This window comes from Homarus americanus, unplaced genomic scaffold (assembly GCF_018991925.1).
Source record: "Homarus americanus isolate GMGI-L3 unplaced genomic scaffold, GMGI_Hamer_2.0 scaffold24523, whole genome shotgun sequence".
Lineage (NCBI taxonomy): Eukaryota > Metazoa > Arthropoda > Malacostraca > Decapoda > Nephropidae > Homarus > Homarus americanus.
In genome coordinates, this window is record NW_024744357.1 from 1,412,390 (window position 1) to 1,428,445 (window position 16,056).

Genomic DNA, 16,056 nt, shown 5'->3' on the forward strand with positions numbered 1-16,056 from the left:
CCCGAACTGTCATGTGTTTTAATTCAGAAACTATGTGGTATTGACACTATGGTCATGGAGTTATCTTATGTCTATATGTCTGAGAAATACAGCACCCAGAATTACTGTTCCTCATCCGCCACGCCTTTAATACTCATTCGTGACGTCATTGTAAGGGAGGTGTTGCAAAGTGTCAAGAAATTATAATTCTTGTCAAATACTTTTTAGAAGGAAAAACTATTACTTACTAATTTAATTATTTTTATATATTAATATATAGTACATAAACTTTATGAAATACATATGCATAATTTTGACTATTTTGGTACACACAACTAGCTGAAACGTAAACTAACTCACTTTATTAAACTTCATATTAGCAATTAATATTTCCTAATGTTAGTTGTATCCTGACTTCAATATTATCAATAAAAACAATAAATTTCTCTGCCTAAAGACATTGTTTGTGTATATTAAATGCAAATAGCATTTAAGCTCTAAACTCATCATTACAAATTAGTGTTTAATTTCCTTAACTTCAAATTATGATTATATGTCAGTTTGTCAGTTCCATGTGAAGGTCTTGTTTAATAATCAGATAAATTCAAGAGAAAGTACTGAGTATTATTTTATCATTAAATTATTTAACACTAACCTTGAACCCTCGTCGCCATGTTAGGTATCACGCGAGAGGCGGGCGGAAGGGTTAACTCAAGGTGATAACAGGTGAGAAGAGGGAGGGGGGGGGGTTGGAAGGGAAGGAAAGTGGTGTAATCTATCAAACATTGTATGACGTCGTTAAATGGTTAGTCCCTTACACCTCGGAGAAACTAGACACGATAGTTATCTAGCGTTGGTTAATTTCCTCTGATGCAAATAGTTCCTGTGTTCTTAAATCATTATCTTGTATTAGGTTTGAGGTCTTATACATTCATTTTATTTTCCTCTATTTGCATCAGTTTTTACCATACAAGTGTCTGTTTGTTTCTGTTTTATTTACCAGTTTGGAGTTTCAATATAGTATACTGTACAGTGTGTGTCTTATCCTCGTGTCTCAGTACGATGGACAAAAAATAATGTTGCATATGAAACTAAGTCCAGTGGGAGTACAAAAAGAGAGAGAAAGATATAAACTCCAATATCCTAATTAAAATGTTTCATATGAGTGTGTCAGAATGGTCGCCAGGAAGTGTACAAATAGTTATGTGAGTTGTGCAAGAGAGTTTCTAGAGAAACAGATTTAAAACATCAACAATGGTTTGAATTTCCCCTCCGACAGGACGTGCGGCTGGGAGGCAGCCTCTAGAATCTAGAGCAGGGGTTCTCAAGCAGGGGGGAATTCAGGTTTTCAGGGAGGGGGGGGGAACTAATTCGGGAGCAAGAGATATGTTCGATGAGAAATCAATCACAGAATTTTGGCCCTTGATGTGCGATTCCTACCCAAAAGTGGCAGAAAGAGCTATCCGTGCATTGCTTCCGTTTGTGTCGACATATCTTTGTGAGTCAGGCTTTTCAACTCTGTTGCAAATTAAAACGAAGCAACGTAGTAGATTAGAGGTAGAAAATGACCTGCGCTGTGCCCTTTCAAGCACTCCTCCGCGTATCCCAGAATTGGCGAAGAAAAAACAATCACAGGTTTCTCATTGACTGTAATTTTCATCTGAATAAAATTAATTACAAATTTACAATATCCTGGTATTCTATTGAACTTTTTGTTTATTGCATTATGCTTCAGTTTGGTCTGTTAAGCAATTCAATATTAATATAAAAAAAACTATTTTACTTTTATTCAAGTTTTATAAATCCATCAACATTTTCAATTGGCATTTAATTTGTAAAACTCCACTATAAAAATTATCCATGTAAAATTGTAAATGTATATGTACTAATATGGAAAAAATAAAGGATTTTCAGTATTATATGCATATTATTTGGAATGCACTTTTTGAGGCAGACAATCTTGGAAAGGAGGGGGGGGAATGACATTCTGACATATGGTGAAAGGGGTGCATGGGGCAAACAAGGTTGAGAACCACTGATCTAGAGTGTCATTGGCACCACAAGTACAAGTAGATTCGATAATAAATACACTGTATCATGCATTATAATATATATATATATATATATATATATATATATATATATATATATATATATATATATATATATATATATATATATATATATATATATATATATATATATATGCTGATAACTAACAAGGAAAAAAGAAAACACGAAGTTACCAAGCACTTTCGTGTAATTCACATCTTCAGGGGTGAGTACAGACTAAGTCTTAGTTTGTACTCACCCCTGAAGATGTGAATTACGCGAAAGGGCTTAGGAACTTCGTGTTTTCTTTTTTCCTTGTGGTTATCAGCATATAACTGGATCACGCGCAAATACAGTGATTTATTTGCATATATATATATATATATATATATATATATATATATATATATATATATATATATATATATATATATATATATATATATATATATATATATATATACAGAAAGGCTTGAAAATCCATTCAAAGTTATATTACCTTAGAAAATTTCTCTTGTGTAGGAACGTTAATTTCCATCACTTTATGGTAAATCCTCTTAAAGCCTCAACACAATCATTATATTTGCGTAGTTCATTAATCTAAATAAACTCGAAGTCACCAACCGCAAAAAAGGTTTAGAAAGAATGTAGATGATTAATAGTGCATAACGTTTATTAATGGTTGTTCAATAAATACTGATCTTCACTACATTCTCGATGGTTTGTAAATACAATGGTCAATAAGCAATGCATTGTAGATCTTGAATTCAACTTAGGCATAGCTGGGTGCTGGCGTGTAGGAGGGTGCAGGAGCGGGCCTGTAAGAGGGTGCTGGGGCAGGCTGGTAGGCTGGGTACTGGGCCTCACCCTCGTAGGTCACCTCAGCCACATAGCCGGAGTCACCGTCGACGTAGTAAGTCACCCTCTGCACACGACCGTCGGGAAGCAGCACGGAGTAGGTACCTTGGGTGTTGTAGCCGTCACGAGATTCTTCATGGCCGAAGTCGTTGCCGGAGTGGTCGTCTCTCACGGCGTACTGGGAGTTGTACTGGGGAGGAGTCTGTGTCCAAGACAGTATTAATATATTATCACTACTTGATCGCTTATATTTTGTATCAATACTTGTCACAATATCATACCTGTAGCTTCTCTATATTGCATATTTTTGTCAAATATAATGACAATAATCTTTTCATGCTGTCATATAACTATTTCTTTTCATCATACAGCAACAACTGCTTTACCACACATGTTCATCTGTCAACAGCTTACATGATACATCTGGCAGTACCAACTTACGTCAGGATAAGCAGGAGCAGCAGAGTAGGAAGGTCTAGGGTGAGCGGGGGCGTTGTAGGAGGGGGCTGGGGTGTTGTATGCAGGAGTGGGGGGACTGTACTGTGGATCAGGCCTGGCGAGGGCTGCAACCACAAGGGCGGCCAACAAAACAACCTACAGAGCGAGACCACAACACTTGTCATAACTCATTAATGTAAACTGTACACTTATTGATCAGTGAAATTCGCTGCTGGTATATCATGACCTATACTATATAATGCAAAGTCGTTGTATACTAGAAACATATACATTAGAATTAACATATAATGTATAATCATGTAAATACTTGTAAAGAACTGTATCCACCTTGCTAGTCATGGCGGTGGTGAACGTTGGAGGTGACTGATGCTTTCCCAAACAAACCAGAGCCTTATATACCTGCAGCCCCGCCCATACTTGCGTCACCATGTCATTTGTTGAGATTATGGTATTCGTGCCGCAGGCGCACTGCCATGTGTACTCCTTGTACTCCACTACAGAAGTATGAAGATAAAAAATGAGAATGTTTTACTGGCGTAATGAGAGATGTTTAGCGGAAATCACTGTACTAGAGATTACGTGATAGAATAAAATTCTTTATTAATAGTAACAAAAAAATAAATAATATATATACAAGTAAAATAAGGATGCGTGCAATTTAGCCAAAATCTTGATATATCTCTCCCAATCTTAAACTAGTGTGTACTGTACAGTACATGGGAACGATCATGTTGAATTTGTAGGTACTCTTTATAGAAGCTATACATGTATAGGAGCATTATTAATCTAATTAACTTAACCCAAACTAGTTTAGGTATAGTTGGTTATGTAATGACGGCAAACGGTGCCATGAATACGGCAGAACCAATTTGACCGTATATGGACTACTTATCACTACGTTACCATTAATTTACTAATACTGTATAATCATTAAAAGATCCAAACGTTTACCTGACTATTCTCGCTTCATGTTTCTATTTCCTAGTCATTATCTGTACCTGTATATTACAATAGCATGAGATGCAAGTGTCTCTTCTGCCTGGCAATATACTCGTAATAGTTATGCGTTTCCAGAATACCTTCAGATTTAAAACGAACTTTTCTTAGTTCTTGTTGTTGTCGTCTATGGCGTTATAGTGTTATTGCTGCGCTTCACCAACTAATGACTTGAAGTGCGTAACGAGGATAATAATTACATTAGTCCGTCAAGAAGGATAATCATAGATGGAAACACTGTGTAATGTGTATGCAGTTCTCTATAAGTTTATGTAATGTGTTTGAGTCAACAGTTTAATATTTTTTGCAAATTTAGTCTTTCTCAATTGTCTTTGTCTCGTTACGTAATTTATGAGCATTAATTCAGCAATAAATGACTCACAACCCGCTACGAATACTAAAGCAAAACAATTACTTTGTAATTTTGTTAAGTTGAAACAGGATCAAAGATCACAGACGGTGGTAACATCAGGGTTCACCGCCCTCCAGCCATTTAGGGATCATTAAAAAGTGACGCCATTACATCTAGTGATCCAAAAATGTAATCAAAAGGGGGGGTTATAGAGCATTAGCTCACTCTTTCAGAATTAAAAAATATTTGTGTATAGCATTTTGTATTAATTTTAACAGGCAACTACTTGTTATAAAAATAATTTATCAAATCTAACATTAACAAGTCAGCGTCAGAACCACAAAAACTTTATAACATCAACATAATACCAAACAAAAGATAATATTTATCTCCCTTAAGACGTAATCATCAAGTTAAATATAGGTAACATTTGAGCTTTAAGATCTTCCTTACAAATAAATGGCATAAAGAGCCAATAGATAGCTCTGAGGTTTATTTTACTATTAAGATCATTTACACTTAGTTTAGTCTTTGTTATCACGGTAAGTATCACATCGGAGGAGGACGGAAAGTGGCAACAGATGAAGAGAGAGAGAGAGAGAGAGAGAGAGAGAGAGAGAGAGAGAGGTGTGGAGGATGAAATAAATACTAAATATTGGATGTCATTATCCTTTGGACGACTTTGAATAACAATATAACAATAGACCTATATTCTCTCAGTCCCACGTTAACAAACGGTTTCTTTGCCCTGAAAAGATCTTGGACTTTGGTTTGAGATCTCACCCATTCGTTTCATCTCCTCTCTCTACGTACTGTACTGTACCTAAAGGTGCGTCCACACGTACTGTACGTTCATTTTGTCAGCAACATGTGATCGACAAGACGAAATGAGGCATAGGGTTCCGACTCTGGTAGGGTGCGTCCGCGTGCACTAGATCGATGTTTCCTCTTGTTGACCACATTTTGGCGACAAAATGTACGCACGCGTAGACACACCTTAACATATACTTTTCATGTTTCTTTCAGAAGTTTGTAGTTTCTGTTAAATTTATATCGTCACGTCTTGATTCCATATGTCAACATTATTAATAGGAATTGGTAAAGGACTTTTCTCTTTAGATAAATATATTGCTTTCGCATATAAGTAGAGTGGGAGTGAGAAAAGAGTGAGTAAGAAAGGTCAGCAGGTGGTGAAAATTAGATTACTTCTATGAGTAATACAAAACAGTTTCTGAAGCAACAGATGTAAATCATCATCAGCAATTATGAGTGTCCCCTCTGATTAAACAAGCGACTGGAAGGCAATTTCTAGAGTGTGCATGATGTCACAAATACACACATTCTGTCTATTTAATTAAGAAGATTGCTGTTTTCAATTGTACAAAAACATTGAATATTATCCTTGGATTGTAAATCCTCACAATACCAAGATTAATTTACTCTCACTCGAGTACTCCGGGCGTCATCAACCTCGAACACAATGAATATCAAGAATTTTTTTTTAGGAATGATATAAACTGTATTTCTTATCGTACAATAAATACTTGGGGAACTACACTGCCTTGAGATCAAGATGTTGGCCTAAGCGTATAAGGGTGCCGGGGCGGGCCTGTAGGAGGGTGCCGGGGCGGGCCTGTAGGAGGGTGCCGGGGCGGGCCTGTAGGAGGGTGCCGGGGCGGGCCTGTAGGAGGGTGCCGGGGCGGGCCTGTAGGAGGGTGCCGGGGCGGGCCTGTAGGAGGGTGCCGGGGCGGGCCTGTAGGCGGGTGCCGGGGCGGGACTGTAGGAGGGTGCCAGGGCGAGCCTGTAGGAGGGTGCCGGGGCTGGCTTGTAGGAAGATGCCGTGGCGGGCCTGTGGCCAAAAGAGTTAATACATTATTACAGTAAAGAATTTATGGTAACTGGACAATTCTGATTTTAAGGTTTTTAATGAGAGGAAACAATTACTGTATGACAGATAATTAAGTGCAAATTTCGTTTACTAACTATCATACATTTTGTGTTTTTATTTCCAAGCATTGTGTAAGAGAGAGCCAAGAACGAAAGAGGAGAGAGAGGGGAGTAGAAGAAACAAACAAAAATAATAATAAACAAATATCCTTCCCATAACATGTCAAGGGTTCAGGGTGATGGTCTGAGGTAAGAGGGTGTTTGGACGGGCTGGGTGGTCGAGATACTGTTCTTCAGCCATGTACAGTAGCCGGAGTCGCCTAATGGTGGCGATCTGGGTGTTTCCATACGTTTGTTAACACGATTCGCCTTGCATGAAGATACATAAATTTTCATAGAGGATCGCCTTTAAACACTATATAATATGTCAGTGACTATTGTTATTAGGTGAAAAAGAACATAGATGTGTCCTTCATTATATGACGAATTAAAGCCATAAAATCTATACATTAGCTTTTATTCACGTAGGGTTTTTTTATAAATACAATTGTCAACATAAAATTCACCGTAGTTTTTCAATTCAATTTAGGCATAGCTGGGTGCTGGCGTGTAGGAGGGCGCAGGAGCAGGCCTGTAGGAGGGTGCTGGGGCGGGATGGTAGGCTGGGTACTGGGCCTCACCCTCGTAGGTCACCTCAGCCACGTAGCCGGAGTCACCGTCGACGTAGTAAGTCACCCTCTGCACACGACCGTCGGGAAGCAACACGGAGTAGGTACCCTGGGTGTTGTAGCCATCACGGGATTCTTCATGGCCGTAGTCGTTGCCGGAGTAGTCGTCCCTCACGGCGTACTGGGAGTTGTATTGGGGAGGAGTCTGTGGCCAAGACAACATAGAATTACTACTCGATCTGCCTATGTTTTCTATCACACTTGCCCTTGTAAACAGCATAACACTTTTTCCAGTTTGTGTATTCATTTTTATGATAAATGAAATATTTTGTTTATATCTTAACATGACTTACATAATAATTCATGAATATTTATATTGCTAAAAAGACAATAGAAGGTAACATTGACATTCACGATAATGGTATTTTATGTAAAATAATTATAGATCACAGAAAAAATACTGACAAGCTCAAATTAACTTTTTATAAAGAATTTTTTTCGTTCAAAAGATGTCTGGAAGTATCAACTTACGTCAGGATAAGCTGGAGCAGCAGAATAGGAAGGTCTTGGATGAGCTGGAGCATTGTAGGAGTGGGCAGAGGGGTTGTATGCAGGAGTGGGGGAGCTGTACTGTGGGTCAGGCCTGGCAAATGCTGCAGCCACAAGGGCGGCAAATAACACAACCTACAGAACGAAACCACAACACTTATCATAACACATTAATGTTAACTATACTTTCAGTGATCAGTGATATCCTTAGCTTGTATTTCGTGACCTGAAAAAACATGATAAACTTCAACACTACAACGTACAGGTATATATATCAATTATCATATCAATGATTTGCAGACAAGAGATCTATTCACCTTGGGAGCCATGGTGCTATGAGAATGAACTGTTGTTGAGACTGTTGTTGGGTGAGGCGGACCGAAGCCTTATATACCTGTAGACCCGCCCAGGGTCATGTGACGTAGCCAGTCTAGGGAACATGGCTGCTATACTATTCTTAGAAGGTAATAATTATATGATAGTGTGATGATGATGGTTTATGAGATGAATCACATGAAGAAGAGATAATATGGTAATGAAAAGTGAGAGAGAAAGCTGATAAAATTGGTGGGGTATAAGCTGTATAATAATACATTTGTCACTGAAAAATTATTGAAACCTAATTAAGAAATAAAATGTCAATTTAAACAATATATGGACGTTCTCTGATTCAAGGGTAGCTCGACGTGATCTCTTATTTCTTCACTTGGTTTCCTCCAGAGGCTGATAATCTAGAAGAGTGAATGCAAGAAAAGGAGCAATACAAAATGACTGTGTAGTTAGAGTAGTGGATGTGTATTTGTATGAGAAAACCTGACAAGAGTTGAGTAACGACCACAGTGAAGCTAATATTAGTAGCAGTACTAGAAGCAGTAGAAGGAGTATTAGTTTTTTTTTTTTATAAATGGCCTCCAGCCTCCCCCAATAGCCATATCTTCGCCAACACTTTATTGCCTTAATATTAAATATCCAAATACATAAGAAGCTATCCTAGCTTTGTTGAGTTAGTTGAGCAACTGTTGTCGGCTTTGGGGCCGATGCTCTCGTTCCCCTGAGGCAGAGCAAAGCCTACCGAAGGAGAGACAAGGACAGTCGACATTTCATCCAGGCTGTAACATAATTTCTGGGCTGCTTCTTCTGCTCGGTTATCACCTCCGCGAGTCTGGCGTAGAAGCATCTTGCAGTTGGTCCCATCCCGCCACAGGTTGTGAACACTAGAGGAGTGAAGCTGCCTTGATCAACGTCCTGAAATCTCTCCCCTTATGCCCTTATCTTGTCGTCCTCGTTCCTCCTGTGTTCAACATCGTGAGCAAAGTTACGGTAACATGCGGCCATTGGTATTAGTTATTTCCATCGTTCTTGCTCGTCAATATTAATTGAATTAATCATATTCTTTTTCTTTTTCTTTTATCAATGTCGTTATTTTTATCATTATTATTAATATCATTAATCATATTTTCATCATTATCATTATCTATAGTACTACTACTGCAAGTAATAGTGTTAGTAGTAACCCAGAAGTTACTTCGTGGCCTACTTAAGATGTCACCTGTCCTTCCCCTTACTCAAGTCTGCTCTGCAGTGTCACAGGAGACTAGATTATCGGCCCCTAATCCTACAACAGTCACAGACATATATATGCGGTTTAAATCGTTTAATTAAAATACATAATTTTGTATTCGGATAGTTAGGCAATGAAATGGTGGGGGAGGTTGGAGGTCGTTAAAAAAGCAGAAGTTGGAACAGTAGTAGTAGTATTTGCTGCTCTTGTTATTATTTAAGTAGTCACTGCAGTATAATTCAACAAATCTGTGAAAGCCATAATTTTCTTCATTATCTTTGAAATCCATATGGACCGTGAAATTCCATGAGACGTGTAAGATCCCTGAAATCCACGAATACCCATGAAATCCGTGAAAATTCAGGCAATTCATGAAAATCCACAGTTTCCTGAAATATATAAGGTTCCTCCATGAATTCTTTAAAATGTACCAAATCTCTCAAATTTATGAGATATCCATACAAATCCAAGAAATTCACGGAAATCATTTCAATCCCTGTAAAATCATGAAATCCTTGAAAATCCAGGAAATTCACGAATCTATAAAATTTATGAAATCAGTGTATTATAAAAAAAAAATCCTTGGAAATCCGTAAAATCTGGGAAATCTATGAAAATGCAAGAGTTGTTTGTGTTTGATTTTGCTAAGATAAACTGATGAACTTTAAGTTTTATAATCACAGTAATGAAAGGATAAAAGAAGACTCTTAACATGTGGTTTTGGGACAGTTGTGGAAATGTGTTCCTACACCCCCTGTGGTAACCCGTATTTGTTGTTGTTGTTGTATAGATTGTCGGACCGTAGTCCGACACGGGCCTTTGCCTATAGGCGGCCCGTTTGGTGGTTCCGGCTGGAGCTCCAGGAGCAGCCAGACCGGATTGGGATTGGAGGTGGTCCCACCTGCAGATTGGAGGGATACTGCAGGTTGCAAGTGTGAGCGGACCCCCGATCAGTGGACGCTTACCACCAGCCCCCACTCTTGGACGTGGTCAGCTTCGGAGTGGCGCGCCCCCCGAACTGGGGTCCGCACTTGCTGGGAGAGGATGCTTTCTAAGCTATCTGGGTGGTGGGTATCGTGTGATGACCCGGAGTAGGTGGTGAATGTGGTCTGTATGGGCCTTTCGGGTTAGAGTGGCCGCTGGTGTTGTGTGTGTTTCTTGGGAGATTTGAGTTCTGTTTCGGAGGCTTTGTGTGACCTCGCAATCGAGGAGATAGTGTTCAAGTGGGTAGGCTGCTGGCTCCTGACAGTAGGTGCATTCCGTGACGTCATTTCCGATCATCTGCCAGGAGCACTTGTACCCTAGTCGTAGTCGGTGAAGGCTGACTTGGGTTTGTCTTGGAGTTTTCTTGTCTGCGAAAGGTGGTTCCCCTTTTGTGGCCGCCAGGTACCATTTGGCTGGTTGGGAACCAGCGTTGAGTGCATGAAGGAAGCTCTTTTTGATGTGGAGCTTGGTAGTCTTTCTGAGGTGATTCTTGATCTGTTGCACACTTGCTGGAACTTGGATGTGTACGCTACTAGAACGTGTAGCTGCCTTGGCTGCTTCGTCTGCCACGTCGTTTCCTCCGATCCCTACATGACTGGGAATCCAGTGTAAGACGACTGGTCGGTTTTGGCTTTGGAATTCCTGTAGCTGTGCGAGGATCGAGGTGATGATGTGGACGTTGTCTCTTGGTTGACTGTGTTGCAGCGCCTGCATGGCCGATTTCGAGTCCGTGTGAATTATGACGGACTTGTTGTGTTGTGTTGCAGCGTGTTGTAGGGCCTTTGAGATTGCTACCAGTTCTGTTTGTAGGGTGGAGCAGTCGTTGGAAAGTCTCCATTGGAGGGTCTGACCTTGGGTGTAGAAGGCCGCTCCGGATCTATGATGTTTTGGGTCCACCGAGCCGTCTGTGAAGTATGATGCTGCATCAGCCGGTGTCTCGGTGGCTATGGCTTCGAGAGTTATTTTTTTGAGGTCCTCCTTCTGGAGGTTGGCTTTACTATCGCCTAGGTCGGTAAATTTGAGTGTGGCTGGTGGAGGGCTCCATGGTGGAGGAACAGCGTAACCATTGTCTCGTGTGTCTTGGTTGTTCTTGACGAGTGTTTCTGCTTGCAGGTGTCGGATGACCTCGCTTGCCTCGTGCGACCAGGTGGCCCCTCGCACTCTGTGGTCGAGGTGGAGGGAGGCACTGATTCGAATCTTGGCAACTGTGGGCTTGTCTGCTCTACAGATTTTGGCGAGGAGACCGGCTGTCACCTGCTTGACTCGTACTGCCAGGGGTGGTAGTTCGGTTTCCATTTGCAGATTGCAAATTCTGGTCCACATGGGTGCTCCGAGCATGGTCCTGAGAGCATTGTTTTGGATGACTTCTAGCTTAGCTATTTGGTCTTCTCTCAGTCCAATGAGTGCTGGAGCACTGTAATCTACCAGCGATCTGATGGCGGCTGTGTAGTAGGCTTTGAGCACATGAAGGTTTGCTCCTGCGGATTTGCTGGTGAGCGACCTCATTATATTGTGTCTGCTCTTCGTCCTGTGCCTGAGATACTCGAGTTGCGGCTTGAAGGTGAGTTTCTGGTCAAACCAGATTCCAAGACACTGGTGGGCGTTGGTCCAGACTACCGGCGTGTTTTGTATGGAGAGCATCTTGTCTGGTGTGTCTGTGCAGATGGCCATCGCTTTCGACTTGGCTGGATTTATCTTGAGTCCAAGTCTGTTGCACTCCTCTTCTATAAGTTGGAGTGCGTGTTGCGTGTTGGCTAGTCTGTTCGATCCTCTTACTATAAGCTGTAAGTCGTCTGCATAGCAGACGGTGCCGTTTGAAGACACGGGTTACCACAGAAACACATTTCCGTTTGAAGTTGTTTATATAACTGTAACTGTTAACGTAAGTTTAAATGATTCTGTACCTGCTTCTGTCTCCTATAACTATATGCAGCATACGGCAAACACTTGATGAGGTTAATAAGTGCCAAAGTTCGATTATTAGCAATCATACTCTTATTTTTCAGGCATTGTATGAGAGAGGGACAAGAACGAAAATAAAAATAAAAAGTAGAGGCAAGAAAAACAAAACGAAAAATTTAAATAAATAAATATCCTTCCCATAACATGTCAGGGGTTCAGAGTGATGGTCTAAGCCTCTAAGTGTAAGAGGGTGTTGGGGCGGGCTGGTGATCATGGTACTTGGCCTCAGCCTTGCAGCAGGAAGAAGATGGAGGCAGCTGAGTGTTTCTACACTTTTGTTAACACGACTCGCCTTCCATGAAGATACATACTGTATATTATCAGAGAGCTTCGCCTTTAAACACTATACAATGTGTTAGTGACTATTGTTATTAGGAGAAAAAGAACATAGATGTGTCCTTCATTCTATGACGATATTAAAGCCATAATTCTATACATTAGTTTTATTCAGATCATTTAGTATATAAATACAATGGTCAACATGAAATTCACTGTAGTTTTTCAATTCAATTTAGGCATAGCTGGGTGCTGGCGTGTAGGAGGGCGCAGGAGCAGGCCTGTAGGAGGGTGCTGGGGCGGGATGGTAGGCTGGGTACTGGGCCTCACCCTCGTAGGTCACCTCAGCCACGTAGCCGGAGTCACCGTCGACGTAGTAAGTCACCCTCTGCACACGACCGTCGGGAAGCAACACGGAGTAGGTACCCTGGGTGTTGTAGCCATCACGGGATTCTTCATGGCCGTAGTCGTTGCCGGAGTAGTCGTCCCTCACGGCGTACTGGGAGTTGTATTGGGGAGGAGTCTGTGGCCAAGACAACATAGTATTACTACTCGATCTGCCTATGTTTTCTAGCACACTTGCCCTTGTAAACAGCATAACACTTTTTCCAGTTTGTGTATTCGTTTTTATGATAAATGAAATATTTTGTTTTTATCTTAACATGACTTACATAATAATTCATGAATATTTATATTGCTAAAAAGACAATAGAAGGTAACATTGACATTCACGATAATGGTATTTTATGTAAAATAATTATAGATCACAGAAAAAATAATGACAAGCTCAAATTAACCTTTTATAAAGAATTTTTTCGTTCAAAAGATGTCTGGAAGTATCAACTTACGTCAGGATAAGCTGGGGCAGCAGAATAGGAAGGTCTTGGATGAGCTGGAGCATTGTAGGAGGGGGCAGGGGGGTTGTATGCAGGAGTGGGGGAGCTGTACTGTGGGTCAGGCCTGGCGAATGCTGCAGCCACAAGGGCGGCAAATAACACAACCTACAGAACGAAACCACAACACTTATAATAACACATTAATGTTAACTATACTTTCAGTGATCAGTGATATCTTTCGCTTGTATTTCGTGACCTAAAAAAACATGATACACTTCAACACTACAACGTACAGGTATATCTATCAAGTATCATATCAACGATTTGCAGACAAGAGATCTATTCACCTTGGGAGCCATGGTGCTATAAGAATGAACTGTTGATAAGACTGTTGTTGCGTGAGGCAGACCGAAGCCTTATATACCTGTAGACCCGCCCAGGTCATGTGACGTAGCCAGTCTAGGGAACATGGCACCTATACTATTTTTAGACGGTAATAATTATGTGAATGTATGATGATGATGCTTTACGAGACGAATCACATGAAAAGATAATATGGTAATGAAAAATGAGACAGAAAGATGATAAAGTTTGTGGGGTAAGCTGTATAATGATACAATTATCACTGAAAAATTATTGAAACATATTTAAGAAATAACAAGTCAATTTAAACAATATATGGACGTTCACTCCTTCAAGGGTAGCTCGACGTGATCTCTTATTTCTTCACTTGGTTTCCTCCAGAGGCTGATAATCTTTAGGAGTGAATGTAAGGAAATGAGCAATACAAAATGACTGTGTAGTTAGAGTAGTGGATGTGTATTTGTATGAGAAAACCTGACAAGAGCTGAGTAATATTAGCTGAGTGAAGCTAATATTAGTAGTAGTACTAGTAGTAGTAGAAGGAGTATTAGTTATTATCATCCTTCTTGTCCTCCATATAATTGTATTATTCTTATTCTTTTTATTTGTATTATTTTCGTTAATATTATCATCATTATCATTATTTTATTATTAATATTATTACGGTATTATTAATATCACGTTATTACTAACATCATTATTAACATTATCATTATTGATATTATCATTATTATCATTTTATCATTATACTGTAAATACTAACCCAGAAGTTACTTCGTGGCCTACTTTAAGATGTCGCCTGTCCATCTCCTTACTCAACTCTGCTCTGCTGAGTTAGCCAGTGAAATGGTTGAGGACGGTGAAGGCCACTAAAAAAGTAGTAGTAGTATTTGCTGCTGCTGTTGTTTTTATCCAAGTGGTCACTGCAGTGTAATTTAACAAATCTGTGAAAGCCATAAGTTCTTTAATAATTTTTGTAATTCATATGGACCGTGAAATTCCACGAGACGTGTAAGATCCCTGAAATCCATGAATAACCATGAAATCCGTGAATATTCAGGCAATTCATGAAAATCCATAGTTTCATTAAATATATAAAGGTTCCTCCATGAATTCATAAAAATCTACCAAATCTCTCAAATTATGAAATATCCATACAAATCCAAGAAATTTACGGGAATCATTTTAATCCTTGTAAAATCATGAAATCCTTGAAAATCCAGGAGATCTAAGAATCTAGAAAATTTATGAAATCCGTAGAAATATAAAACATCCGCAAAATCTGTGAAATCTATGTACAATAAATGCAAGAGTTGTTTGTGCTTGGTTTTTGTAAGTTAAATTAATGAACTTGAAGATTTATAATCACAGTCACGAAAGCATATCCTGTATAAGGAGACTGTGCTTTTGGTACAGTTGTGGAAATGTGTTCCTACACCCCCTGTGGTAACACGTGTTACTAAACAGCCAACCGATATGACCAATACTCCTATAGCAAATCTATCCACCAATCACGTCCGTCGTTACACGACCAATACCCACTCATACTACGAGGGTGCCGTTTGAAGACACGGGTTACCACAGGGGGTGTAGGAACACATTTCAGCTTGTAGTTGTTTATATAACTGTAACTGTTAACGTAACCCTAACTGTTTCTATACCTGCTACTGTCTCATATACCTATATGCAGTATACAGCAAACACCTGATGGCTTGGGAAGGAAATAATGGATTAGTGATATCGTTTATGCAACAAAATCTCAAGAAGGATTGACATCAAACCTTATGAGCACTTTAAGTTTCTCTCCTGTGGTTGGTCGAGTGGTTGAGATTGAGTTGTTAAAGGTAATGTTAGTGAGATGAATAAGTGCAAAGTTCGATTAGTAGCTATCATATATTTTGTGTTTTTATTTCCAAGCATTGTGTAAGAGAGAGCCAAGAACGAAAGAGGAGAGAGAGGGGAGTAGAAAAAACAAAAGAAAAATAATAATAAACAAATATCCTTCCCATAACATGTCATGGGTTCAGGGTGATGGTCTCAGGTAAGAGGGTGTTTGGACGGGCTGGGTGGTCGAGATACTGTTCTTCAGCCATGTACAGTAGCCGGAGTCGCCTGATGGTGACGATAAAATGAAGAAGGAGGCAGCTGGGTGTTTCCACACTTTTGTTAACACGATTCGCCTTGCATGAAGATACATAAATTTTCATAGAGGTTCGCCTTTAAACACTATACAATATGTCAGTGACTATTGTTATTAGGTGAAAAAGAACATAG

At 39.7% G+C, this 16,056-nt stretch overlaps 3 protein-coding genes across 3 annotated transcripts; all 3 read right to left on the minus strand.

Annotated features, from left to right (window-relative positions):
* Positions 1 to 2,686: 2,686 nt before the first annotated feature.
* Positions 2,687 to 5,658, minus strand: LOC121877753 (cuticle protein 19-like). Its single transcript, XM_042383609.1, has 4 exons — positions 5,604 to 5,658; positions 3,676 to 3,842; positions 3,331 to 3,483; positions 2,687 to 3,091 (listed from the first exon to the last, which is right to left on the minus strand). Exons 1-4 carry the CDS (start codon positions 5,656 to 5,658, stop codon positions 2,804 to 2,806), a joined length of 663 nt encoding a protein of 220 aa, XP_042239543.1. The 3' UTR covers positions 2,687 to 2,803.
* Positions 5,659 to 7,083: 1,425 nt separating this feature from the next.
* LOC121877785 (cuticle protein 7-like) lies at positions 7,084 to 8,154 on the minus strand. The gene is made up of 3 exons (XM_042383649.1): positions 8,118 to 8,154; positions 7,783 to 7,935; positions 7,084 to 7,456 (listed from the first exon to the last, which is right to left on the minus strand). The coding sequence occupies exons 1-3, from the start codon at positions 8,127 to 8,129 to the stop codon at positions 7,169 to 7,171; spliced, it is 453 nt and encodes a 150-aa protein (XP_042239583.1). The 5' UTR covers positions 8,130 to 8,154; the 3' UTR covers positions 7,084 to 7,168.
* A 4,581-nt stretch (positions 8,155 to 12,735) lies between these two features.
* LOC121877786 (cuticle protein 7-like) lies at positions 12,736 to 13,801 on the minus strand. Its single transcript, XM_042383650.1, has 3 exons — positions 13,767 to 13,801; positions 13,432 to 13,584; positions 12,736 to 13,106 (listed from the first exon to the last, which is right to left on the minus strand). The coding sequence occupies exons 1-3, from the start codon at positions 13,776 to 13,778 to the stop codon at positions 12,819 to 12,821; spliced, it is 453 nt and encodes a 150-aa protein (XP_042239584.1). The 5' UTR covers positions 13,779 to 13,801; the 3' UTR covers positions 12,736 to 12,818.
* Between the last annotated feature and the right edge of the window lie 2,255 nt (positions 13,802 to 16,056).

Excerpts from the sequence above, each read along its gene's own strand:
- LOC121877753 (XM_042383609.1), bottom strand. The coding sequence starts at position 5,658 with ATGTGGTCAACAAGAGGAAACATCGATCTAGTGCACGCGGACGCACCC. Across the intron at positions 3,484-3,675 it reads CCACCGCCATGACTAGCAAG|GTTGTTTTGTTGGCCGCCCT; the intron begins GTGGATACAGTT and ends CTCGCTCTGTAG. Across the intron at positions 3,092-3,330 it reads CTGCTCCTGCTTATCCTGAC|ACTCCTCCCCAGTACAACTC; the intron begins GTAAGTTGGTAC and ends TCTTGGACACAG.
- LOC121877785 (XM_042383649.1), bottom strand. Across the intron at positions 7,457-7,782 it reads CTGCTCCAGCTTATCCTGAC|ACTCCTCCCCAATACAACTC; the intron begins GTAAGTTGATAC and ends TCTTGGCCACAG.
- LOC121877786 (XM_042383650.1), bottom strand. Across the intron at positions 13,107-13,431 it reads CTGCCCCAGCTTATCCTGAC|ACTCCTCCCCAATACAACTC; the intron begins GTAAGTTGATAC and ends TCTTGGCCACAG.